Here is a 27,996-nt window from a genome sequence, read left to right on the forward strand (position 1 = left end):
GATCTAGAAAAGATGAATGACACTTTACAAGGAATGAAAATCAACAGCCTTTCTCATTTTATTTATTGCGAGGATGAAAGCAAGGAGCTGGGAAAGCAGATGACTGGCCGGGAAGGGAGAAGGCCCAGCACCCCCAGGAGGGGCCGTGAGCAGCAAGGGGCTGAGGCGTCTCAGGAAGGAAGGCCAGGCCATCCTTGGCGGGTTTTATCTACTCAGGAAGGCGCAGGCTTCCAGAAGCGCTGTGGGACAGAACAAAGCAGGAGATTCAGAAACTGATTTCTTTTTTTTAAGCCAAAAGGTCAATCAAGGAAGGTGCTGAAACACAGACCTTCTCCCATCTGCCTTCTCCCACCAAGCCCCCTGAGCCTTCTCCAAATGGGGGCCCCACAGCTCTGGCCCTCACTAACCCCGGTGACTTCCTGCCCTGGCCTGAGTGTCACAAGCCCCACCCCCCTTTGTCTCTAGTTGAATCAACTGTCACTCTCAAGTTCACAAGACGCAGATGGTCCTCTGACGGGAGCAATCAACGCCCTGGTTCATGCAAATCCGTCTGCAGTGGCGGTCACCTACTCACGCACTAGCACTGCGTCATACGCACTCGCTGAGGACTACTTGGTGCAAGGCACTAAGCCAGGGCTCAGCAGGGACACACGGGCCCTGCCCTCAAGGGGCACTAGGTCTCTGCCCATCTGAGCTGGCTGCTCACAAGAAGAGCCCCGCAGCCTCTCTGTCAGAGAGGAGTCCTCGGACCACCTGGTCACAATTCCCCCAGATGCCGGTTGGGAAAGGGCAGTGACAATATTGACATCTGGGGCTGAGGACTTCTTTGTTGGCCGGGCTGTTCTCTGCTTTGTTTAGTGGCACCCAAGGCTCCCGCCCACAGACACCAGCTGCACCCCCTAAGTTGTAAGAATCAAAAACACCTCCAAGCATTGTCCCCTCGGGGAGGGGGGGGGAAACATTGCGCCTCGCTGAGAAGGACTGATACAGAGCTTCTCGGTCCCACCCCATCCCTGGGCTCCCCCACCCCATGCCTCCGGCTGTCTGATGAGGTACCAGGAACAGGACCCTGGGTGACCCCATGCACAGGGGAGGCGGTGGACGTCGCAATTTTAGAATCACCGCCTGGAGCCTTACGACCCTGCAAATATCTTATAAATGTGTTTAAAGGAGCAAATTATTTGTCAATTCATTTTCCTGGCTGGTATTTATGGTAACTGTCTAGAGACCAGAATTTGTCATTTCTGAATACATACGTGTGTGTAGACACATACACGTATGTGTATGTACGCGTGTATAAGCCTATGTCCTACGCATACACACACGTCTCCTACTGAATAAAATGAATCATCAGATTCTAAGACCACGACAGGCACTATCAGCATTATTAAACTTTTGCATATTACAACTACCTTATTTTTCTCTGTCTTTCATCTCATCAGTGACACTGACTCCCTAACGCAGCGGGATAACCCATCGCCTTAACTTTTATTCCTTTCTTCATTCCTAGAACGCCGCCAGGCCCTCCAACCTCTCCACCCCTCCTGCCCGGGGCCTTCTCCGCAGCGTTCCACTTACGGGAGGTTGAGCATTGCCTCAGGTTAGCGACGGCTGTGACGTAGGCGGATCCCAAGTACTCTTCGTACGTGTTTTTGCCCTGGAGTCTGGCCAGGCACTCCGTGTTGTCATTGAACAGCAGGTTTTTGGTTTCAGACACGAACAAGCAAAACTCTCCCGGGCATTTAGCTCCGTTTCTTCCAAACTGTTTCTGTAGTAACAGGGCAGACAGTAAACGAGTGGCCGAGGGAAAGAGGAGAACGTAGGGATTAGGGGAGGCCAAGGACATCTCTTCCATCAAGAGCTCAGCCCTGGGAAGCCCACGGAATGAAAGGAGCTGAGTTCTGGAGGCCTTCCACTGCTTGGCTGAGCCTTCCCCTGCCCCATGTCTTCCTGCAGCCCGTGCCCCCGGGGGTCACAGACCCACCGGGCAGTGCCTGGGCCCCTCACTACTTCTGATCTCACCTCCCACCATCTTTCCCTCCTTGTGCATCTGGGCCTCTTCCCGTAGAACCTCTGGGTGGCTAGGTGACAGCTGAGGATTTCTGAGATCTCCCCCAAAAGCTGATCACCTACAGCATTCTGAGAGGCCAGCTCTCGCAGATGGACAGTCTGCACTGGAAATCTGTCTCTGCCATTGATCAGGTCACTGCCTTGGGAGGGTGGGGTCACTTAGCTTCCAGTGGCCACAGTCCCTCTTCGGTGCCGCGGGCCGAGAACAACACAGCTCAGTGATGAACCCCCTCTCACCAGCACCAGTGAGTGTGCCACAGTGAGGTTACTGGACCCATCACTACCATTCTAGGGCCACCATCTTTAAATCACACCTGGACACAAGGTGTTCTGATACAAAAACTAGAAGCTCTAAAAGAGAATCACAGACTTTAAGGAAATTGCATGGTTTCCTTCAAACCACTTCCCCTAGATAGCCATAAACCTACAGAAGTTCTGGGTGCGTTGCTTCTAGAGATTACACACGTGGACGCCTCTGTTGTTCTCATCACCGAGACTCTGGGCAGCCCCTCGGCATGAAGCAAACACGGTCAGCACCAGCTTCAAGCAGAGGGACAGGAAAGACAGGCTCTGGATGGGCTGTTACCCCTACAGCGCTGGGACCCGCCCCCTTCGCAGCAGCCCGTGCAGTTAGGAGACAGCGAGAGGCCCTGGCGATCCACACCTGTTGGTCCAGCAGCACCTGCTTCAAGTGTTCTGCCTTCTCTCCCCGAGATACCACAGCGTGGTTCGGAGCCACGGCCAGGTGGCAACTCTGAGCCTCCGTCACGGGCTTCCGCGTGCCATCGAGGCACAGCAGCTCAAAGTCTTCCAGCTTCAAATCCCTAGCCCAGGCCTCAGGGTTCCCTCCTGGGGAGAGAAAGAAAGGCGGCATCAGCCACAGGGCTGCCCCACTCAGTCAAATCTCAGTCTGCCCCACTCAGACCCCCACTCAGGCAGGTCCTCCCGCCTCTCCTGAAATGCACACGTGAGGGTCGCAGTGACGGGAGGGAGAGGGAAAGGTTGGCCCACACAAGCCAAACAAACTTCAAATATAGCAAATGTCGGTGCCGCTTCCATACAAGGGGGCAGGATCCAGAAATATAAGGGAGCGAAGCCCTGACACATTCTACAATGTGGCTGAACCCTGAAAACGTGATGCTCAGTGCAAAAAGCCACGTGATTCCGTTTCTGTAAAACGTCCAGAACAGGCAGATCTACAGAGACAGAAAGGAGACTGATGATTGGCAGCTCTGGAGGAGTGGGGGAAAGGTGCAGGGGGCGTTCTAGAGTGTTCTAGAATTGGACTGGGCTGGTGGGTGTGGCGCTCCGTTGAGTGTGCTACAGACCACTGAATCCCACACTGGGAATGGGTGGATTTTTATAGCATGGATTATATCTCAACAGAGCTGTTAATTTTTTTTTTTAAAGAACGCCCGCCACCTGTGCCCTATTTTCCAATGAGTTCCAGGAAAAGAATATCTAGTTTATGTTCAAGAAGAAAGCGTTTTGTCCTTCCCTTCATATTCAAATGTTCTTAGCATATAACCAGACAAAGGATAGGAACTTCTACAAGTTTATCGAATATGTTCTCTCAATTAAAAAAAATAGTTGTGAAATCCCAAAGAAACTTACACTGAAATCTGACCTCGCTCTAGGGAATTGAGAGTACACTTAATCCTGATGAGCACTGACTCATGGATGGAATTGTTGAATCACTATACTGCACACCTGAAACTAATATCACACTGTATGTTAATTATATTTCAATAAAAGAAAACTGACATCAATCGATCCCCGGAGACCACTTAGATTACTGGTTCATACATTTGAAATAGAATCGTATGCATGTCTGTGTGTGTGCAAACACAGGTTCATTGTTCAGGCCCCTGATTTGCTCCTTCTGCCCCCTCTCCCCTCATAACAAAACCAAGAGAACCCACTTTATCCATTCTCTTGGCTTTGTCTATTTAATAATGAGATCACGCCAAACTTTTATGTCTGTCCTCAGTCCCTCTCCCAAGAGACGTGGGGAGGACCAGAAGGTAGGAGGAGGGGCTGCGACTGCCGATATTTGAAGGACAGAGGCAGAAGGTCAAGGCTGTTCTTTCTCAGGGGGTCAAGTGGTGAGTCATCCGCTGGGGACCGTGGGCCGAGTAGGGGTTCAGGAGAAGGCTGCAGTTTGGACAGCGGCCAGATGGCTTGGGGGACTGAAGCTGGCAAATTATTATTCCTCTTCCATTATCTGTACCTGCCTGTGACTTGGTCCCTCAAAGACTCCCAAGGAGTTTCCAGACTGAGGGCTCACATGGGTCCGAATGAAGGCCTTTACTTCCTTTTTTAAAACTATGGGACAGGAAGATGGTGTGCTTCTGTGGTTGATGAGACTAAGCCACTGTGGAGACATTTGCTACTGAGTATGGCTGGTGTGTGTGTGTGTGTGTGTGTGTGTGTGTGTGTGTGTGTGAGAGAGAGAGAGAGAGAGAGAGAGAGAGAGAGGAGAGAGAGAGAAGAGAGAGGGAGGGAATTTGATTTCAAAATCAATGTGACACTCACAGACATACCATGTGGCATAATGAGATAAAGAATTTTGGAAGTAACTTGATCCAAAGCCTAGAAAAGGTTATAATAGCTTCCCAATTGCAAATCTGAATACTGAGACAAGAAAGGGAAACATTTTGCTTACCATTTGTGTTCTGCAAGACAGTGACATCTCTCACAAAGGCAACGTCTCCAGCCCTCTCCGCCAGGCACCTAAAATGTTCCAGAAAATAAACACATTGCCACAGAAGACAAACAATGAGCGTTTTCGTAAATATTTGTAATATAGATTCCAAAAACTGAAGCTTGGGAGTAAACATGAAACAGATAAAGACAAATATTTCCAGGCACTTATGGTTTAAAATGGTAGCTTGAACACATATGTTTGTGAACCTTCCCTGCTTCTAGAATCCCAATAAAATGACATTAATGAGACTGTTGGGATTTTTTTTTTCATTAGTGAGATTTTTTTAAGCTATATACCATGAGCCAGAGAAGGGCAGGAGGGGAAGAGAGAAGGTAATATTGACAACGTTTGGAAGATGGAGAGCAAATCAATGGGCTGTAATTGACCCAGCAGAGCAGAGACAGCTGTGACGTAAGCTGGAAGTGGGGAAAGCCCAGAAGAAAACTGATGTGCACTACAGAACTCCAGAAAGACTCATCAATGAGAAGTACCAGGCACCACGAAAGTGACTGAGACAAGAGGACTGGATAGAGTGTTTATAGACACAGCTTAGGTGCCCTCCCATTCCAGATGGATGGGAGATGGTTCCCCACACCCCACACTGTGGCAGAAGGCGAAAGGTTTGTTCCTAACAGGTTGAACCTGAACAACATTAGAGACAGAGAGCCGAGCACAGTGGAGAGCAGAGGCCCAACACTGATATCAGAGAGTGGATTAAAGACCTATATTCTGGAAGGTTAAATCATAACCTCTTTCCCACACTCAACCTCCCAAGAAGCATACGGGATGATTCTTTCTCTGGAAATGCTGATCAATCCAAGAAAAATTCCTATAGATTCTGACATGGGGATGCCCCACAGTGAAATGACACAAACCAATTGCCCCACAGGTGCGACCCATAACCAAGCCAAGACGTGGTACCTGATGAGGAACTAACAGTCAGTGCTAGTGTTTCATTCTTAAATGCGGACAAATGGCCAGAAACTGCTGGATCTTTAAAGAAATACCAGAAAAAATTGTAGACTGGAAAAAAAAAGTAGCTAATTCTACTCAGAAAATACAGAGACAATACAGGAGAGAGAATAAAACTTCTTTTTCTTACTACAATGAATATCATTAAAGAGATGAAAGGAAGTGTAGCATTCATAAAACAAGATCAAGAAGCTCTAAAAAAGGAGCAGTCAGAACACTAACAGTTCTTAGACAGTAAAAAATCATCATAAAAACTCTCAAAAATGATAAAATGATTAGAAGGGTAATCTGAGGAAATACCCCAGAAACTGGAAGATAAAGAAAAACAAATAATAAAAAAATAAATAAGAAGAAAATGAAATGATAATCCAGGAGTCAATAATTTAAGAATTAAGGCTTAAAGAGAAATCAGAGAAAATAGGGTAGTAATGAATTAAAATTTCCCAAAACGAAACATCTTGAGCTTCCAGATGAAGCAGTCCCAAGTGCCCAATTCAAAGGATTACAAGGAGACCCAGATAAACTAACATAACATAATAAAAATTATTATTAAAAAAAAAGAAATATCAGTGTGAAGTTTCAGAACATTGGGGATTTTTTTTAAAAAATCATTTTTTAAAAACTTAGAAACTTCTTAAGAAACTTGTTTCCAAACATTTTACTTTTGATAAAACCCCAAATGAATTTTTCCTAAAAAGACTTTTCATTCATTGTTAAACCTCTGTAAATTTAGAGAGAAATACACATTTAAGAGGGAAATATAGGGGTCTGATTTCTTTACTCTTCACAAAATATTCTTTGTGTCGAACTGTGTGTCTAAGACACTTCCTAACCCTCCTAAAGCTTATTCTCTCAGAATGAGGAAGTTACAAATAAACTGTTGAAAACTCAAAAATAATTTTTTTTCGAAATGGAAAAGTCATATACAAAGAATCAGGAATCCAAAATGGTATCAAGTTTCTCAACAGAAATTCTAGATTTAGAAGACAATGGATTAATGTTTTTAATTTTTTGGATTTGCTGTAGTTTCTGTCTTTCTTTTACATTATGGATAATTTTTCCACCTATCTTCCCTAATTCCCTTTTTAGCTACATCTAAGCTGTTAAACTGGTCAGCTGCATAGCTAGTTTCAAGTGTTATATTTTTTCCTTTCCAGAGGTTCTATTTATTCTTTTATAAAAAATATTACCTTATTTTTTCTGCTGGATAACTTGCTTCTGATAACTTCCCCCCTGTGTGTTCAGGTTAATATCATTATAGTTATTTTTGACTGTGTACTGCTCATTGTTTTCAAGACTGGATTTTTGAGTAATCGTTGAGGACTATCCTAAGGTGCTGTCTTTCAGGCAGGTTTTTAGAGGGACCATTAGTCTGGGACCACTTTTAAAAATATTTATGAGTTGAGAATTTCTGGACCATTCTAGGGGATATAAGTTTGAGCAGCAAATCCATGCAGGGTTGGCTCATGCTTCCTGTTTCTCAGGGATGGTGTGCAATCTCCTCCTTGTTTTCCTCAGCATCCAGCAACTTGTTGCCCTCAGGAGTAGGTGTGGAAATTACTTCTGATTCACTCCTACCTTAAAGTGTATGTAACCTCGGTGTTCAAATTTGTCATGACAGGTAACTGTCCTCAGGACAAAGTGAACACTTAGCTCTCTGAATTCCTACTCCCCATTAATCACCTTACAACTTCGTCATTTATTTGATATTCTTAAGAACATGTGTGTGTGCACGCACATGTGGACTAATCCAACATTTTCGCTTGTTTTTAGTGAGAGAATTGGTCAAAATAGCTAATGCTGTCCTCTCTCAGAGAGCGAAAATCCTGTCAAAATCCCTCGGGAGAATGTTTTCCAACCGACACTTCGTTACCCAGCCAAACTCTACATCATTCCAAAGGTAGGATGAAGACGTTTTCAGACATGTAATAAATGTCTGTAAAACATTTACAGACATGCTATAAAAACAGCAACGCCAGTTCAGCCTTTCTCAAAAAGATGTGTTCTATGCCAACAAAGCCAAGCAAGCCAAAGATATGGAATCCAGGAAACAGGCAATTGAACATGAAGTATGTCGAAGGGAAATTCCAGAATGACCATCAAGGGGAATCCCAGGACCACAGCTGTGCGGTGGGCCTAGAGAACACCAGTCCGGACCTGACCGGGCCAGAGCAAGATTCCCAAGCATCTGATGAATCCGAGTCAGCGTTCACTGTGGGTACGTATTGTGAGGAGGTTTATACCACTGGCTAAGGATTTTGACATGAATTAATGATTTTTTTTAAGCACAGAAAATTAAGCAAAAAATAATAATAATAATAATAATAAGACACCTTTTAACTCTAGAGTAAAACTTTGTACCATAAGGGACATATTTGGAATGAATACCACATATTTAATATGAGCATATTTACATACTCATAATAACATAAGCACTGAACATGACGTGAATCTGTTGGGTGCTAAAAGCAGGTGAAATTTGTGTTTGTGAATGGAATAGGCACAGAGGCAGCAGGAGAGGTTAGAATTTCTTCTCCCGTAGTGGAAAGTCAGTGGAAAAGAGCTGAAAACTGAAAATTAAGAACCAGCAATGTAGGGGCGCCTGGGTGGCACAGCGGTTGAGCGTCTGCCTTCAGCTCAGGGTGTGATCCCAGCGTTGTGGGATCGAGCCCCACATCGGGCTCCTCCACTGTGGGCCTGCTTCTTCCTCTCCCATTCCCCCTGCTTGTGTTCCCTCTCTCGCTGGCTGTCTCTCTCTCTGTCAAATAAATAAATAAAATATTTAAAAAAAAAAAGAACCAGCAATGTATGGATGTTAGTTAGAAATATAGTGGTGATAGGACTTCTGGGTCCAGCGCTCAGTTTAGACAAAAGACAAACCATTTCCTTCTTGTATAAATAGGAATACAAAAGTGTAGGTGTTTCCAATAAAAAAATACCTTCCCATGAGTTTAAAATAGAAAACCACATGATTCCTCTGGGTTTTTCTCAGATATGTGTCTACTCAGTATTTCTGAGCAGAATCACATCATAAATTTTCCATTTGCAAATCCTTATTCTTTTTAAGATATTCTTGGACGTTCACAGAATATTTTCATGAGTCACTCACACTGTAGTAAAAGTTACATCTATATCATCCCATCACTGGAGAGAAGGCTACTGAATTTATATATTAAAAAGTTTAAAGACCCCAGTTGGGCCACTGTCATTGTCCGATCCATGACACCATCTGGTGGTGGAATATATATATATATAATTTCCCCCCCGCCCCACCGTAAGCTCCACACACAACCCTGAGATCAAGACCTGAGCTGAAATCAAGAGCCAGACACTTAACTGACTGAGCCATCCAGGGGCCCCAAGTGCAAGGTATTCTTGGTGGATAGAGAAAAAGGGACTGGGGAGGACCCCTGAGAAGTGACCACCAACATCTGTAGGAATGGGGTTGTACTTTTGAATTGTGGATAGTTGCCGTGGATCACTAAGTGATTATAACCGGTGGATTCTGAAAACATGTTTTTTGGTTTATCTTTCACTTTACTAGTGGAGAATAACACCGCACCACGGCTTTGTCCCTGCCATTTCTAAGGCTGAAATCAAAGAGAAAAGTGAGGCATGCGACGGAATGACAACCCCGATGGGTGGAGGGGTGGAGAGGTTGGCGCCTACGGGAAAGAGAATTCTTGCCCATAAAATTGAACTGTAGAAAGGACTTAAGAGACTACAGACACGACCCATTTGATTTGGAGGAGGGGGACACTGAGGCCCACTGAGGCTGGCTTTGGCCCCAGGCCACGGGGAGGGGCCTGGCAGAGCTGGGCCCGGCAGCCCCGTGGCAGCCTCTGGGGAGGAGTGGAGGAGCCCCAACGGGTGCAGCCCCTTAGTGGACCCCGAGGCTGCCCCTGGCTCTGCTGTGACAGGCCATATCTGGCTTCTTAGAAATGCACTGCCAAGATGCTGGATGATGAGGGACGAAGGATGAGGCCCTATCCTGGGCAGGCTCGGCCGCAGAACTCACCTAAAAGCCCCAGTGTAGCCAAAGTACCTCTCACTGTTGTTGGGCACACACTTGTTCTCACCCTTCTCGTCGCCAATGCACAGTGCGCAGAGACTGGACTTCGGGTCAGCCCCAGGGGCACAGCTCTGGCTAAAGAATTCATCTGCGGAGAAAGACCACGTGCGTCAGCGCTTCCTCCCGGAGTCGAGACCAGAGGCCTCTCTACCCAGCAGGCCCCACAGCTTGGTTGGGTTCATCCTGTGGCCTGGGACAGACAGCACACACTCGCTGTCACACCCCACCATGTGCTACCCCCACTGAGGGCCCAGCAGAAATCCGAAGAGCTTCACGCGGGAGGCACTGACAGGAAGTCTGCCTGGGGACTGGAGAAGAGGGTCTGGGACTGGGCAGAAGGTCCCATCGTGACAGCCTCGAGCCGGAGACTTGACTAATGAACTTGACGGTGACCCGCGGCAGGACGCATGGGCTGCCCTCCAGGATCTGACATCCCCTTTCCTCGGAAATAGAAACCCTGCTTTCTACCTGGGCGCCTGGTCCCTTAGACGAAAGACTGGCCTTACCAGCTGCCCTGTGGCTAGGACAGACCTCGCCAGCGAGTTCCTTAGAAACACCCTTCGAAGACAGTTGGCACAGGCCTTTCTCCCCTTCTTCTCCTTCCTTCTGCACGCGGCATGCAGACCTGCACTAGGCCTCCCGTGGTGACATACATGGGTCATGAAGGGACCTTGAGCATGGCAGCCACACAGATCAGGGCAGCCAGATGTTTGAAAGCCGGGTCTCTGACACCACGTCATCGTCACAGGAGTTCTGGACAACCCAACCTCTGGGTTTCACTTACGTGACAGAGAACGAAACCTCTGCTGCTCGGAGTTTTCTCTCCTTGCCGCTGAACTTCATCTGAACTCACTCACCCTGTGATCTGAGCCACATTAACACAGACTAGTATGGTGAAGGAGAGAGGACACGCCGGGACATGAAAGTGCTGCCTCGATGAGCGGGCGAGCACCCGTTATCACACCCGTGCGGCCCCTGCCCCTGGAAGAGCCACACCGCGTGTCAACCTCCGGAGAGGCCCGGGGAGCACCTGCTAAGGTCCCGCCAGCTCGGAGGCAGCCACGGGGCTTGGAAAGGGCGACCACGGCGAGCGCTAGCAGCGAGGAGCGGAGCCCCACGGAAGTTGGCCGGAGCCAGGCTCCCGAACCCACTCCTAATGCGGCAGCGCCCCCTGGAGGAGACGCCTGCAGGAGAGGCGAGCCCCCGCGAGAACATGCCACAGGCTTCCACGGCAGGGGCCCGCGGCAGGTGGGGCGCGGCTTACGCGCAGGGTGGGAGCGTGGGGGGCGTGGCAGGGAGAGAAGGCCCCAGAAGCAGGCGGAGCCAGAACCCTCGAGCTCTTATTCGGTTCCCTGGCAGTGTGGAGGAAGAAGTCCGTTTCCTGAGGCAGGCACGTGCCTTTCCCCAAATTAGAAAGCAAGCGCCTATGAGAAATTTGGATCCGGTGCTCCAACAGATTAAAAAAAAAAAAAAAAAAAGTAACATCTGTACTTGGCAGAACCGGCATCTATTCTGAGAGCGCAGAGAAGCAGACTGACTAATCCTCCAGTTTTTTTATCTTGGGGTGGGGTGGCTGGGGCAGGGGAAGGGTGAGGTGGGACTCAGGGCTGCTCTGTCCGCAGGAGGCAGCCACGCGGAGAACACGCTCACCCCAAAAGAGGCCCGCGGGCCACAGTCGGCCTGCCCCTCCTCGCCCCCGCCCACCCCTGAGGTCCCACAGCTCAGCGCGCCTACCCACGCACCCACGACTCCCTCAGGACGCCTTACCAAATTTGCAGGAGCCTGTCTGGCTGAAGAGCAGGCCCATGGGAATGTTCCAGCCTGCAGTCCTGCCCACGGCGGTGTGGCAGGACTTCCTGCCTCTCAGAGAATTCCAGGTGAGATCGGCATCTGATTTCCTAACGACAGCCACGGCAAGGTACCCTTGAACAACAGAAGAGCACGTCTGAACCTCCGGGTTGAGGGGGGGGCAGGGGCTGGTATGGGATTGGAGCACAGCTGTCTGCAGCCCCAGAACAAGTCAGGGAGCGCCACCAGGCAGTGATGCCCTCGGGTATCTGGCCATTGTCGGAAGCTTAGCTGGCGGCTCTTTGTAAAGGGGAGACCGATCCAGGCTATGAAATGAAGAAGTAAGACAAGCTGAGCCTTTAAAGTGATTGCTGGGGACCGTCCCTGACCAGCCTTATGAGACAGAGATGTAACAGCCCTCCTGCCCCGTGACCAGCACACAACGAGCAGCTCTGACAGTTCTCTGTCAAGTGTGAAGGTCAGTAGAACGTTCACTACAATTACTCATCCATGAATTATCTGCATCTTCAAAAGAACTTACAGCTTCTCCGGGTACATCTCTTTCTGTGCTTTTTTTAGAGTTCCTGCCACCCTGTCCTCTGGCCACGAGGACTTACCCTCGACCCTGAAATGAGCAGGGTCCAACTCACCTTCCACCGGTCTATCCACACAACCTGCATTATTAGGGTTCTGTGACTCTGAAAGGACAAAAACAAGGAAAATGTCATTAAACACGGGGCTTTGTTGAGAAGCCGCAAACTTTTAAACCTCAGCCACGAGGGATCAAATCCGAAGAGACTGTGCCGCGGTCCCAGGTTGTAGCTCGTTCACAATGGCCACCAGCTGGACATTACCAAATGCCTCTCCACCGCGGGGGGCGGGGGACAAAGAGCTGTGGTCAAGTCACACCGCAGAACACTGCACAGCCACGAGATTCAATATTCTTTGGATGAATGGCCCAAACTTTCACACCGAGTGAGAGACGTGCAAAGCACACGCCTCGCATGTAAGGTTTTAAAACAGGCAGAACTGCTCTGTGCTGTTTGAGGTCAGGGGTCATCACCGTGTCCGGAGTAAGGGGACTAGTGTCAGGACACCTGCGGCCACATGGAACTTGCTGTGTCTCGATCCAGGCACTGGCGCACGGGGACGTATCAGTTCGTGAAATATCACTGAGTTGCACACCTATGGGCATTTTTCTGTATGCATCTTATACTTTACTGAAAACGTTTTAAGTAAAAGATTTTATTTGTTTATTTATTTATTTGAGAGGGAGCATGAGTGGGGTGCCTGGCAGAGGGAGAGGGAGAAGCAGGCTCCCCGCTGAGCAGAGAGCCTGATGTGGGGACTGAATCCCAGGACCCTGGGATCACAACCTAAGCCAAAGTCAGATGCTTCACCAACTCAGCCACTCAGGCTCCCTTAAAACCTTTCTTAAAATGAAGAGGAGGAAACCAATCGATGCTCTGTCACTTCTCAACAGAGCAGGCTGTGTGGGTAAAAGCCCCTTTCCTTTCATTCTTTCCCCCGATTCTCCTGTTTGAACGCATCTATCCATCGCGACATCGCCACCTGGCCCCACGGTGTGGGCTTACTCCGTGGCCCAGACGGAATAAACCAGAGAGGACGCTCCCCTGACTTACTTTGGCTCTCTGCCAGAACAGGCACCAAACCACACTTGCCCGCCACATAGATAAGGCCTCCATCCAGGCTCAGGGCATCAGCTCTTCCTTTCTGTAAAACCAAAGCAAATCGTCAGCACCACACAGTGCGGCTGTCTCCTGTCCCGCCTGTCCTTACAGTCTCTAAGAGCATGGCTTTAGGTCAGAGAATGTCAGCTATTCCAATAAAACAGTGGAAAGAGACAGGGATTTGTTTGAACAGGGCACCCAAGGAAATACTAGGTGCACTATTGATTCTCAACCAGCCCCCCACGCCTTTCCTGCTGTCACTTCCAATGCAGAGACCAGGCACAGGCGGCACTGACCCTCTGTCCTCCAAGCAGTCTCGGGACACCCTCCTGGACCAGCCTCACTCACTGTGGAGACGCATGGAAACAACTGGCCTGGTCTAGTCTCATCCCACGGGCACTGCACGCAAAGCACTGCCCAGAAGTTGTTCAACATGGGGATGCCTGAGTGGCTCAGTCCATGAAGCGTCTGCCTTCAGCTCAGGTCATGATCTCAGGGTCCTGGGATTGAGCCCCGCATCGGGCTCCCTGCTCAGCGGGGAGTCTGCTCCTCCCTCTGACCTGCTGCTCTCCCTGCTGTGTGTGCTCTCTCTCAAATAAATAAATAACATCTTTAAAAAAAAAGTTGTTTCACAAATGAGCAGATATGACTGATCTGCCTCATCCTGGGAATGGACAAGCTCGCACCCAAATTCGGGTGATGAACACGGATTCATCAAGACTGCAAACTCCCTCTTCGGCTCCGTAATAATTTTTTTGACAGCTCTACTAAAACTAACCAGAGACGTGGCTGAAGATTTCTATTCAGGGATGCAGCACCACGGGGTTTTTGATAATGACGAAATAAGGGGACGAAGCAGAATAGGATCACGGCTAAACCGAGCCACATCCACAGGAAAGATCATTTTTAAGTGTTTTCAGAGAATATATATTCACGTGGGAAAATGGCCATGGCGTCCGGTCAAGTGACAAGGACTCAAAGCCTATGGATGAAACTGGGGCGATCCAGGGTGGCTGCAGGCACGTGCACACACGTACCGAGAAATCCAGGGGTAGGGAGCGATCAACACCTGAACCGCGGTGTATCTCTGCTAGTTGTGTTAGACATGCTACCTGTCTAATTTGTCCCGGTCCCCTGCAATGATCGCGAGTTGTTCTTTGAAGCAGGGGGTTGGAAAGGCCACCAGAAGTGGTTCTGAATGGAGCGTGGAGCATCCAGGGCCCTCCGACCACCCCCGGCGGAGCCCGCGTCCCTACCACGACCAGCGCGATGCAGTCCTCGCCGCTGCGCGCCGACGTGCAGCTCACGTTCCCGCCGCTCGCGCGCTTCCACTGCTCGCATTTGTTCAGCTCGTCCTGGCCCACCGCGCACCACACCACCCGCGCGCGCCTCTCCTCCACATCCGAAGCCTCTGCACGCAGGAACACGGCCGTGGTGGGGCCCAGAGCCTGGCGGGGACATCCCAGCGGCGCCCACCGCCCGCCAGCCCAGAGAAGCGCCGGGGGCACCTGCCACCCTCCCCCTCCATCCTGGGGGCCCAACGCCTTCTCCAGGCTTCTCATTTCCCTTCCTTTGGAGACTTCCCTGGCTTCTCATCCACCCTTTGACCCTTAGAGCAATGACTTGCCTAGTATCTCGGGATCAAAGCTCCAGGACACAGAGACAGCGCAGTCCCAGGAGATGGCCTAGTTCCCCCCCGCGCACCTCCCCCAGCTCCCCTCTGCACTCAGGAGAGGAGGAGCCATGACTGAACTGGCCCACTGTGGTATCCCTGGCCAGGTGCAGGGCGCCAGCCCAGACCTGGTGTCCACCAGGCCTCGGGGTTCATTGCTGGAGGCACCCTGGCTCTCTTGCTTCCTGTGCATATATCTTCATAGGAGGCCCGTAGATTGTGCCATCAGGGCTGGGGAGCCTGATGTACCCAGGGACATAGAACGTCATTAACTGGGTGCCTGTCACAGGAGTTTGGACATATTAAATGCCCTGGCTTGGTTGACCGCACACTGGCAGCTGCCTCACATTTGGAGAAGTGACCACTCCCAGGGCAGGGCCGTGCTGCCCGAGAAGGGAGTTCCTGGAAGGCCTCACCCGTGGCTTACTGCCCCTGCATCAGCCGCCCCCAGGGCCTGCCCGGGCCTCACTCACTTTCCCTCAGGCCCTGGAGGGCATTGATGTAGTTGAAGCCAAGGTACAGCTCAGAATCTATATTCGAGGGGATCCTCAAAAACCCAAGGGCGGAGTCTTTAAACAGCAGGTCCTTCTCCCCTTCGGGGGAGCCAAAGAGCTGGAATGAAGACGACGTGCCTTTTCCAAACTTTTCCTAATTCAGGAGAAATTAGAATTACAGTGTCAGTGGTAACTAGAGAGGAAAGAAAAAACACAATGTTGAAAAACAGTATCTGGAGCTGGGGGATGATCCTGGAGCGGGAGTCTTGGTTCACTTCCCCCTGTGCAGGGACCGGCGCCATCCCTGTGACAGGAGCTCAGCTGTGGCTTATTCCTTAGAAAGTTGCTAGGGCCCAGTCTCCTTAGGGTCCTGAGAATCTGCCTCATCCTCCCTCTGCTTCTGCTCCAGCCCTTGACACTCTGTTCATTCATCGGTAATGCTGGAGAGAGATCTTTATTGTTCCTGCTGTCCAGAGCGCAGCCGAGTTAAGCGGTTCCCTGCATTTGTTACCTTTTGTGCAGAGAGGCTGCAGAAGGCCTTCTGGGGCAGCAGGGAATTGGGAAAGGAAGGAATCTCCCCACACCAAATCCAAGCAGGTGCACAGGGCCTTCCTGGAATGGGGGGAGGGGGGATGGATACCTGTGCCTTCCGGAGAAGCTCCCAGATCAAGTCCTCCTTGCCATCCACACTCCGGGCCACAACAGCATGAGAAGGGACCCGGGCCAGGTGACAGTCCTTGAAAGCGTCCACTGGCTTCCGAGTGTTATTTAAGCAGAGCAGCTCATACTCGTCCTGGTCAGCCTTGTTTGGCAGGTTTTCTGGAGGAAGGGTGGAAGTGAAGGGGAGCCCAGGTTGAGCCTACTGGAGACATTGCCCATGAGCTGTAGTTCCCCTTTCCCCACCTGGCGAACTAGAGCATTCTACAAAACTGGGGGGGGGGGTCAGAAGGGCAGTGGATTGCTCCAGAACATTCAAAAAAAGAAAGATAGTGCCCAGAAAGCCTTGGGGGGTAGCCCGGTGTTCCTCTGTGTCAGACAGGCTGCTCTGGCATTATTAAGACGGCTGTCTTGCCAGCCAAGAAGGCCAACCAGGGGCGCCTGGGTGGCACAGCGGTTAAGCATCTGCCTTCGGCTCAGGGCGTGATCCCGGCGTTGTGGGATCGAGCCCCACGTCAGGCTCCTCTGCTATGAGCCTGCTTCTTCCTCTCCCTCTCCCCCCTTGTGTTCCCTCTCTCGCTGGCTGTCTCTATCTCTGTCGAATAAATAAATAAAATCTCTAAAAAAAAAAAAAAAGAAGAAGGCCAACCAGACGCCATCTGTTTCCATGGCAACTCCGCCTAGAAAAGGGCCACATGGCAGAGGCAGCCCAGCTTGCCAGCCAGGGGGCGATGCCTTACCTACCTCTCTAGAGAGAATAAAAATTACAAACACTTTTAAGGCAGGAAATAGAGTTGAATCCCTTCCCCACACTGGGTGTTTTCAAAAGAAAGGGAAAGACTATTTTTATGAGTGAGTTCAGCCCGATTTGGAACTGCTAATGTATCTCGTCTAAAAATTGATTCAGAATCTATAAAGTGACAGGAACCTGCCCAACTCATCTTATGAGATTAGTACAACCTTGATCTCAAAATCAAAGATTGAAGTACAGAAGAGAATTACAGGCCTTTTGTACTGACGAACATAAATGCATCAATCTCAAATATACGTTAGCTAACTCAGTCTAACAGAGGATTTTAAAAACTAATAGATCAGGATTAAGGTTTACAATTTATTCCATTAACAAAAGAATGGTCAGTGATCAAAAAAGCTAAAGCAATGTATGTCATTAATGAGATCATCTTAACAGAGGCAGAAAGAGAACGTGTACGTTCAATAGCTACTTTGTTTGCTTTTAAGTTTCAGAAAACTAGTAATATGGAGAACTTGGTAAAGTTCTTGAGCTTGACAAATGCCATTTATCACAATGGCTACAGCAAAATCATACTAACAGAGGACAATGTAAGCATGCATTTCAAATCTGGTGGACACATTCCGGGGAGCATTCCTCAACTGTTAGAACCACTGAACTGGACATTCACACAGCACAGATAAATCTCTAAAACAAAATGCTGAGTGAGAACTCTAGGCAGCAGCATGGTTTCTGGTGCTGAAACTTCTGTGGTCTTAGAACCAAAAACACAAGGGGCGCTCTACATTTTGCAAGACCACATACATCTCGAAGGACCCGTGTCAAGTACCGTGGCAGGGCTGTCTATGAGGAAAAGAAAGGCAATAGGTATGGGGGATTTAAAGAAAAATGATTGTTTAAAATAGGAGATAACAGGACATAAGAGGTCTGCCCTGTAGGGAACCTTGACAATAGTGCGCCAAGAGGTGAGGAATCCGATTAGCTCACTACTCAAAATTATGGGAGAATAAAAGAAAAGGAGGGAGTACCCGTGGCTCTCCTCCCACCTCTTACCAAACACTGTACTGTCCCTGACAAAAGCCACATCTCCAGCCCCGTCTTGCAGGCACCTGTGGAATAAGAAAGCACCGGAAGGGTCAGCACAGGCCAGCCCTCCCCAACTTCTTCCTCGTGCCTCCCAGGAGCACTGGGTCCTGGGGCTTATCTCCTGGGGGCATCCGACCCACAGAGGTCAGGGCTCTGAGGCTATGGAGCACCCCAGCTGGGGAGGGGGCGGGAGCCACCCCCAGGTAGATGGGGAGGAACTATGGCTCAGGTGTTGGCCAGAGAAACCCCACCCCCACCTCTTGCGTTAGGGACCGAAAGGGCAAAACGGGTCTTTCTATATAAAAGGGTTTGATACCTCCCCACCAGCAAAGTCAGTGGCCTCTTTGGACTCAGTACTTCTGTCTACACGGCAATGAGAGAACTGGACCCGCTCTGTGGGCCCGGCCGGCAGACTGAGCTGTATTTGGGGCCAGAGAAAAGGCCTCCAGGGCTGAGGACACGTGGCACTCAGGCCTCTGGGGAGACGAGGGCTTCTCACTCACTTGAAGGCACCAGAGTAACCGAAGTATGGTTCCCTGGAGGAGCAGGCGCATTTATTTCCCTCAGTCCCCGCACACAGGCGACACAGGCTGGGGTACTGTCTCTCATCCGCGCACGGCACGCAGGAGGCAGAGAAGAATTTGGCCGCAGCTGTTCAACACCGAGAAATAGACCACATAGCGTGAGCCGGCCCCGCCCCAGCTTGTCACATCCCCCAGTGTCAGTCCTGTGGGCGGAGAGCCGCTTCCCCCACCCTTGCTGGAGAGCCTCTTTGTGAGGCTGGGAGCTCGCAGATGCACTTGGCCGACAGCCGACTCAGCGGCCACTTCCCACGGGCCGCTGGCGCCGTGGGCCCACCGGGGTCGTGGGCCCACCGTGGGCTCATCACACATGTTCAGCAAGTGGCCTGTGCATGCAGCTGGCCTGGAGACCCCTGCCAGAGATGGGCCACCATCTCCCAGTCATCTCACCTTCCTCAAGAGGCTCAGGTGGCCCTGGCCAGTTTAAGAACGGACGGAGGGTACCCATAGGGATGTTCCATCCAGCAGAACTGCCAAGGCCTGTGTGGCAGGACCTCACGCCTTGTAGTTGGTTTAGCTGGAAGTTGGTGCCCTTCTTGGCTATGGCCACGGCATAATAGTGGATTTGTTGCTCTGCAAAGGAACAGAGAGAATTGAAAGCTCTTCGCCTGAGAACTGAAAGCCTTAGAGGGAGAAAAACAGCCCACCTTGACCTTTCCCGGGTGGAAAGGGGAGCCACATGCTGCCTTTTCCTCCCGCCTGCTCTGTTTCCCCAGGGAGCACACGCATGTCCTCCCCCAGTGGGTCGCATCTGGCCCGAAGAGCCCAGGGACTCCGTCCCCTGCAAGTCGGATGCTATCCGAGACCCCGTCTCTACACCTCAGCCCCTCAGACTGCACAGAGCCCAGAGCCAAGGCCAGGGTCACTCCAGCTTCTGGGTCTCCAGGGACAACTCACTTGCTTGGGTCCCATACACCTCAGCCACTATGGGTCGCAGTTTGTTGGGGTCCTGGCCTGCCTCAAACACCAAATCATCGTCCAGGGTCACGGCATCTGCCTTGTTTGCCTGAAAGCAAAGAGGCCAGCCAAGCTTCAGGAGAGAGCCCGTCCTCACCCAGGCGATTCGATTCCAGGATGTCACAAGTCTCCGTGGCTGGAAGGATCTTCAAAAACACTGCTACATTGGCTCTTTTGTGTGAGTCCCCCTGCCTGTATCGCTCATTCATTTCAGTCATTTATATCTGAAGTTATTTATTCTAGATGCTTTCTCCCAACTTCTGCTCTATATTTAGTTCTTTTAAGTTCTTTTTTTATTGAATAAAAAATAGAACTATTACGCTCTCCTAAAATTATCCTTATAAACCATGTGCATTCTCTTCGGCATATTACCTCTCATATACTTAACATACTGCTTATATTTGCAATCTGGTACAGACGATATTTGCTGGATTGCTTCACTCATCTAAAATCACATGACATCTTCTTACATCTGCAGAGCCTTTACTGATTTGATCGACCTCCTAAAACTTTATGATAGTGTATTTGTTCCATAGTTTATCAAATAATTCCTCAAATGTTCAGCACTTCTTTTTTTTTGCTATGAAATCTATGCTTTCGTAGCACGCTCTGTCCTCGTACATTTTTTTTTTCTCTTCTGATGACCTGTTGTTGCCTTGGGATAGGCATCCGAGGGTGGGAATCACCCAGACAGGGAGCACGTTTATCTTCATGGCCCTGGCCACTGGGCCTCTGTTCTTCAGAAGGTCCGTAATGCCAATTTAGAATGCCACCAACCACAAAGATCAGTTGTGCTGGAAAATCACCGGCAGCACTGGCTTTCATTTCATTGCTCTTCCTTCAGAAAATGCAAGTGCTAACGAATTGCACAGTTGTGTATCCCTCTGGTTACTACGGGGAACATTTCATATTTCTAGTAATTACACATGCCCTCTTACTAATGCGCGGTTCATACCATTTTTCATTTATGGTCCTACATTTCTTACCAAGTTGAATTAGGTCTTTATAGAGTGTACGGTCAATAGCAATCCCCTGTCAGAGCTGGTGCATTTTTCATTCTGGTGCTTTCTAAATTTTTTGCTTAAGTGTTTTTAATGGCTATAAATTAATTTTTTTATGTTTTTCAGTCTGTTTACTTCATGATTTAGTTCACTGCTTAAAAGCAACTAGAGTTCTTGTTCCTCTAATGTTCTGAGAATTAACCTGTCCCTTGGTTCTTCAATAATACGTGTTTTATTTCCGACCATGTCATTTGATGTGTGGTATGTAGAACTGATTGCGAAGAGGCTTTTATTAAAAGGGCAGATTTTGTGACCTCATCACAGGTCCTCGGTTGAATAGGTTAGAATAGGGTCTAAGAATCTGCATTTTAAACCAGCAAGATATGCCAGTACTGTTTTTCCCCAAGGCCATAGTTATAAAATAATAGCCTACAACATTGTTCAAACTAAATTTTTTCCCATACATACTGTTCCGATAACTCTAGATATTATGAGAAACTTTGACACAGATTACGCACTCCGTGCTGGAGTGGAGTACCCACAACCATGGCACAAGCCAGGGACACAGAACATATATGTTGAGTGAATGAGTAAAAATTATTTCAGTAGATCTTATATTTCAAAGAACAAAAGGAATCTGAAATCATCTGGAAGTCATGATTCCCTTTTCCTTCCCTCTGGAAATGTCTTGCATAAATGTCCTTCCAATGCCCAGTGCCCTGGCTGGCCCTTCCCCAGCAATGTGATGTGGTTACTACAGACCAGCTGAGCTTACTTTGCTCAGGGTTTGGCGGTAATGATCTTCTGGAGGTTTTCCCTTTCAGAGGAACCCTGACTTTTGCCAGTGTTATATGACTGCTTCTGTGTTTGCAACAGCTGTTATTAACAATTTCTGTTGTGACCCCAGATTTCCCACACTTGGTCTCTCAGCTTTGAAATGTTAATATCTCCTTTCAAAATAGCCTGCCTTGTGTCCTATGAGGAAGGAGCACTCCCAACTTACAGGTACCCAGAAAGAAAAGCAGAGGACGTAAGGGAAACACATTTTCTATTTCACTCCGTTTCATTACCTCCACTCGGTTTGGTCCCACCCAACACATGGCACTGACTTACCTTGATGGCCTGGATACATTCTTGGTGAGAGGTTTTCCTAGTGCAGGAGACATTAGGGCCACCCACTTTTCTCATATTCCGTTGGAATTTGGAGCATTTTGCTGACTCTGCTTTTGAAATGGTGCACCACCGAACACTTCTCCTAGGGGTGGCCACACACAGTCCTGGGAGAGAGAAACCAAGGAGTCAGGGCTTAAGCACTGCCCATGGGAGACACCATCTCACCCTCTGACAGGGTTTTCTAGACTCCTCCATGTCTCTGCTCCTCCCCTTTCCTCTCCACTCAGTGCCTAAGTCAGGCCCCTCTCCTCGAGTGGAGGTGTCCTGATGGTCTAATGAGCATTCTCTGACGGCCGGAGGGCTGTGATTCTCAATAAATGAAAGGAGATGGTCAGAGCCTCTGGATTATTTTCCTTCCTGTAACTGACAGTTTCCCACCTCTAAAAAATGATGATGACCCTTTGCCTCAGTTTGTGAGGTCCTTCCACCCCTTTTGTCCCACTTGAAGCCAAGAGATAGGCAGGAAAGGGTAACCCCTGCTCCTGTTTTACTAATGTGGAAACTGGCTCTTGAGGAGGCTGAGTGATTGGTTACTCAGCAGTGGCAAAATCCAGCCTCAAATCCAGGTCTCTCTAGACTGTTGCATCGACAAGAATCTCCCCAGATGATACCAAGGCAACTAAAACACATCCGACTCTTTTGTCAGTAGCTACAGTAAGTGGTGTACCCAATGGGTCAGCATGCCTGAGTTACCACCACTCACCTCTGTATCAAAAACATTTGTTCTCCTGCTGAGACTGCCTTGTTGGTTAGAATCTATGCAATTAGGAAGGAGGTTGGACCAAATTTGCTCACAGCCCTTAGAAACCACGTCATTGAAAAACTTATAGTGAACATTATATTAAAATGGTGAAAGGCTGAATGCTTTTCCCCTAAGATCAGGTATCCACTCTCAGTTTTCTATTCAACATAATACTGGAGATCCTAGCCACAGTGATAAGGCAAGAAAAAGCAATAGCAGACACCCATACTGGAAAGGAAGGAGTGAGACGGTCTTCATTCTCAGATAACATGTTCCTCTATGTAGAAAATCCTAAGGAATGCACAAAATGCTATTAGAACTAATATACAAGTATAACAGGGTCACAGGATACAAGATCAATACACAAAGAGCAATTATATTTTTGCATATAAGCATTGGATGATCCAAAAAATGAAATTAAGAATATAATTTTAGGGGTGCCTGAGTGGCTCAGCCATTAAGCGTCTGCCTTCAGTTCAGGTCATGAACCCAGGGTCCTGGGATCAAACCCTGCATCAGGCTCCCTGCTTGGCGGGAAGCCTGCTTCTCCTTCTCACACTCTCCTTGCTTGTGTTCCCTCTTTCACTGTCTCTCTCTGTCAAATAAATAAATAAAATCTTTTAAAAAAATATAATTTTATTCACAATAATATCAAAAGTAATTAAATACTTAGGAAAAGATTTAACAAAACAAATCCAAGAACATTTGTGCACTGAAAATTATAAAACTTTGCTGAGGGAAATTAAAGAAGATCTAAACAAATGGAGAAACATTTGCATCCATGCTTTATAAAACTCAATATTTTTAAGATGGTAATTCTCCCTAAATTGATATAGAGAATCAACACAAATTCTATCAAAATTCTGGCAGGCCAGGTTTTTTTTTTTTCTTTTTGTAGGAATTGACCAACAGATTCTAAAGTATTTATAAGATAAATAAATAAATTGGTATAAATAGCCAAAGAAATTTTATATAATTTGTATTTGAAATTTATCTTTATGTAATTTATTTTATATAATTTATATTCAATAGTCAAAACAATTTTGAAAAAAAACAAATCTGGAGCAATTTTACTTCCTAATTTCAAAACATACTATAAAGCTACAGTTATCAAAACAGTGTGATATTAGCATAAAGGCAGACATAGATCAATGAAACAGAATTGAGTCCAGAAGTAAATCCTTATATTTACATTCAATTGATTTTTTTATAACAACACTAAGGCAATTCATTGGCAGAAGGATAGTTTATTAACAAGTGGTGCTAGCACACAGATATCCACATATAAGAAGATTAACTTAGAGCCCTACCTCACACCACACACAGAGTTGAACTCGAAGTGCATCATAGAATTTAGTGTAAGAGATACAATAATTAAACTTTTAGAAGGAAGCACAAAGGGAAAACCATGCAACCTTGGGTTAGGTAAAGTTTAATTAGCTATAACCCCAAAAGTGCAATCCATAAATGAAAAAAAATTAATAAATTGGGCCTATCAAAATTTAAAACTTTTGCGTTTCAAAAGACAGTTAAGAAAATGCAAACACAAGCAACAGGTTGGGAGAAAATATTTACAAAGAACTTTGACAACTCAGCAAAGACAAACAACCCAATCAAAAAATAGGCAGAAGGTATGAACACACATTTCACCAAAGAAGATACAAAAATGGCTAATAAGCACATGAGAAGATGTTCAACATTACTAATCATTAGGGAAATGCAAATTAAAAGCACAACAAGGTCTTCATTTCATACCTATGGGAACTAGTTATAATAACTAAAACAGAGGATAACATATGGGTGAGGATGTGAAGAAATGGGACCCCTTGTACATTGTAAAATGGTGGGGCCACTTTAGAAAACAGGTTGGCAGTTTCTCAAAATGTTAAACACAGAGTTACCATATGACCCAGCAGTTCCACTTCTAGATAGATACCCCAAAAAAATAAAAAGATATATCCACATCGGGGTGCCTGGGTGGCGCAGTCGTTAAGCGTCCGCCTTCGGCTCAGGGCGTGATCCCAGCGTTCCGGGATTGAGTCCCACATCAGGCTCCTCCTCTGGGAGCCTGCTTCTCCCTCTCCCACTCCCCCTGCTGTGTTCCCTCTCTCGCTGGCTATCTCTCTGTCAAATAAATAAATAAAATCTTTAAAAAAAAAAAGATATATCCACATAAAGACTCCTTTGTGAATATTCACAGCAGCATTATTCAGAAAAGCCAAAAACTAGAAACAACCTGAAAGTCCAGCCACTGGTGAATGGTTAGAGAAAACGTGGTATATCCACACAAAAGAACATTATTTGGCGGTAAAAAGGAAAGAACTAGTGATATGCACCATGATATGAATGAGCCTCATTTATGCTAAATTTGGTATTTAGAACACTAAATATTGTATGTAAATAGGTAAATAGGACGCTACCTATTGTATGATTCCACTTACATGAAATGTCCTAAAAGGCACATTTATAAAACAGAAAGTAGATTAGTGATTGCCTGATGCAGGGGTGGGAATGAGAAGTAATGATAAATGGACGCGAAGAAACTTACTAGGGGGTGGAAATGTACTAAAACATTTACAGTCATGGTCGTGCCACTTGGTAAAATTACTAAAAATCATTGAACTATATGCTTAAAATAGGTGAATTTTGGGGATATGTTAAATATACCTCAATAAAGCTATTACAAAACAAAACACTTGATTGCAAAAGCCCCCTTCCTGTTTGGATGTGCTTTAGGGTAGAAGGCTCAGCCCTCTGCCACCTCCTATTCACGAACCATCCCCTGCATGATCCGACCCACCAAAGTATTTGAGGCTCCCTGGGGGGGGTTTGGGGAGGAGACCGTTGGCTCCCAGGCTGAGTCAGCAGGCTCTCAAGGGCACACTGCCACAATCCTTCTCCACCAGCCATCGTCCCAGGAAATCCCAGGGGATGTAATCTAGCCCAAGTTTCTCATAGAACTGTCCTGCCATAAACATTAACCCAGTCATATTCAGCCACTTGTGACCCAGTAGTATTTACTGGATGCCTTCTGTATACACAGGACTGTATATACAAAGGAACATGTAAGCAGACAGGACTAGATCTCACCTCCCATCTGGAGAGGTAGAAAGTCAAAAAAAAGGAAGCGAAGGATGATGAATGCTCTAGAAGAAACAAATACCAAACCAGAAGTGAGGTCCCCATGACCTCAGCCAGTAATCAGGGTGGTGGCCGTCCAGGAGGGTGAAAACAATGGCCCCATTGTTGCAAGCTTGTTTTATGTCAGGTGCTTTACTCAGCACTTCACACCTTCTCTGTCCATTGATCCTCCCAACTCCCTGTATTGTGAGTGCTGCTAACACCCTCACTTTCAGGTGAGAAATAATGGCTTTAGCTAGTTATGTGGCTTGCCCAAGGTCCCCCCAACTAGTAAGTATTGAACCTACAAGGTCAAACACGAAACCTCCTGCTCTTACCACAGAGCGAGACTTCCTATTGTGGGTGGCTAGGTTAGAGACAGGCTGCAGTGGAGACAGGACAAGTAAAGGGTTTGGGGTCAGATCAGAGAAAGCCCTCAGTGCTGGTCCAAGGAGGTCTTATCCCAGAGGGAGTAGAGCTTTCTCGTGAAACAGAGCAGAGATAAGAGCTCTGCCTAGAATGGGGGAAGGATAGAGTGAAAGCAGGGAACCAAGCAGAAAAGCACTGGGAATGCACAAGGGGGAGGAATAGGGAGGTGGTGTCAGAAATTAGCTTGGTGACAGATGGGACCAGAGGGTGAAGAGGGAGAGCAAAACAGAAGACCGTGTTTCAAGGTGGACGAGAGCATGAACAGCGGCAGGAATGGGGAACCCACGGGGATAGGTGGTTTCTTCCCTTGGGAAGGGCTGAACCAGGAGACTATAAAGGACCACTGAGGGGTTTTCCAAGATCCACGGTCCCAGCCCCCCAAACACCAGGGGCTGGATCAAAATGCACCACCCACTCATCCCTCCCCTGGCTCTCACCAACCAACTCCCAAGACACACGTCCCCCTCAAGACCACATGGTCTCTGAAACAGGTCTGGGGCTGGCCCCTCCTGTATCCCCAACCCCACACCTAAACTGTGCCCGCCATTCAAATGCAGGTCCCCCTGAGCCTAGATGGAATGGAGCTACTCTTCTCACCCCACCTAACCTCAGCCAGCCAGGACAACCATGGGAGCAGGGCAAGAATCCCCTAGGGCAGGGGTCCAAGGCAACCAAAGATGCAAGTGAAAATGGAACCCAGCGAATCTGAGCCTAGATCCTGCACCACCTCCCATGACCACCTCCAGCAAAGCAAGGTTTCCTGCTTCCTGGTCTCTCCCAGGTGCCCCCAACCCTGGGCTCTACTCCCGGCAGGCCACAGGTCAGGGAGCAGAAGGGAAGCTGGTCCTTAGCAGCTGGTCCTGGCAGACTCCATCCTGCCTCAGAGAAGACAGGGATGACAATACCCATAGGGAGGAATTTGGAGAAGGGGACCAAAAGGTGGGGACAGGGATGGCTTCATGTTCCCTAGGTTTGGGGGTGTAAGCTCTCTGTGCTCTCTATGGCCCTTTTCTACCCAGGAAGCTCCCAGCTGTTAGTACATGCTCTAAGCCAGGAGGAGGCTGACGCTGGCTGGCAGGAGCCCAGGAAGGGAGGGAACACCTGTCGTTTTCCTGTGACCCCCGACATACTGCAGAGGCTCTGATGCCAGGAACCCTGTGCTCACACATTCACATCACTGATGTCCATGACGGGCCAGTGCCCTCCGCACACCCCAGAAATTATTTCAGATAACCCTAGTCTGGGTGCATTTAAAACCAGAAGTCAATCGTTTCTTCCTTAGACTCTCTGAAGGAGGGGTCCCCTCAGGAGGGTCCGTGCCATCACCCCTGCCCTCCTGCAGTGGGAGATGTGGGTGTACCTTTGCCTGCCATTGAGCAGGTGGCAGTCAGCCTCCACCTCACAACTGCGTGGGAAGACGGCTGGACTTTTTTTTTTTTTTTTAACTGAAGAAACTAGGGCTCTGTCTTGCCCAAGTTACACAGTCCTTGCAGGAGCTGGGTTCAGAATTCCAGTCTCCCGTGCGTCTTGAGCAAGTCAGTCACGGTCTCTGGGTCTCCTTTTCCTCCCACCAAAAAGCCTGTCACGGTACTATGGGTACCAAAGGTCCGGGTGGGACGCCATGGGACAGGGTCGCTTTGCGCAGCTCTGGGGACGCGGGGACCGGCTCAGAGGAGCCCTGCTCTGGCTCCTCCCCAGGCAGGTGGGCGGGACCCGGCCGCCTCCGGGCTGCAGGCTCTGGGCGACCACCGGCGGGGCGCAGGGACGGACGGGGGGTGGGCGGCTGGGAGAGGGGACGCAGGCGCCCACCCAGCGGGCGTCGGGGGGCGGGGGGCGCCCACCTGGCGGGGCGCACCCCCAGGTACCTGCACTCACCAAGGGCCCCGAGGAACAGCAGGGCGGGGAAGACTAGCTTCATTCTGGGTCCCTGAGGCGATTCTGGCAACGAAGGCTCTGCCACCTGCCCCGGCTCTGCACCCCTTTATCCAGGGCTGGGTGACCTCACGGGGTGTGCCCCGCCCTGTGGCCCAATA

At 48.6% G+C, this 27,996-nt stretch overlaps 1 protein-coding gene across 1 annotated transcript; it reads right to left on the reverse strand.

Moving 5' to 3' along the window:
- Nucleotides 1-34: 34 nt before the first annotated feature.
- LTF (lactotransferrin) lies at nucleotides 35-27,994 on the reverse strand. Its single transcript, XM_002912764.4, has 17 exons — nucleotides 27,839-27,994; nucleotides 21,613-21,776; nucleotides 19,439-19,547; nucleotides 18,932-19,114; nucleotides 18,464-18,611; nucleotides 17,928-17,983; nucleotides 16,107-16,285; nucleotides 15,446-15,620; nucleotides 14,557-14,711; nucleotides 13,253-13,343; nucleotides 12,260-12,307; nucleotides 11,589-11,744; nucleotides 9,768-9,909; nucleotides 4,736-4,803; nucleotides 2,735-2,919; nucleotides 1,579-1,768; nucleotides 35-239 (listed from the first exon to the last, which is right to left on the reverse strand). The coding sequence occupies exons 1-17, from the start codon at nucleotides 27,879-27,881 to the stop codon at nucleotides 205-207; spliced, it is 2,127 nt and encodes a 708-aa protein (XP_002912810.3). The 5' UTR covers nucleotides 27,882-27,994; the 3' UTR covers nucleotides 35-204.
- Between the last annotated feature and the right edge of the window lie 2 nt (nucleotides 27,995-27,996).

The sequence above is a fragment of the Ailuropoda melanoleuca genome, chromosome 4, assembly GCF_002007445.2.
Source record: "Ailuropoda melanoleuca isolate Jingjing chromosome 4, ASM200744v2, whole genome shotgun sequence".
NCBI classification, from domain to species: domain Eukaryota; kingdom Metazoa; phylum Chordata; class Mammalia; order Carnivora; family Ursidae; genus Ailuropoda; species Ailuropoda melanoleuca.

Excerpts from the sequence above, each read along its gene's own strand:
- LTF (XM_002912764.4), bottom strand. The coding sequence starts at position 27,881 with ATGAAGCTAGTCTTCCCCGCCCTGCTGTTCCTCGGGGCCCTTG. Across the intron at positions 21,777-27,838 it reads GCTGTTCCTCGGGGCCCTTG|GACTGTGTGTGGCCACCCCT; the intron begins GTGAGTGCAGGT and ends TCTCTCTCCCAG. Across the intron at positions 19,115-19,438 it reads GGTGTATGGGACCCAAGCAA|AGCAACAAATCCACTATTAT; the intron begins GTGAGTTGTCCC and ends GTTCCTTTGCAG.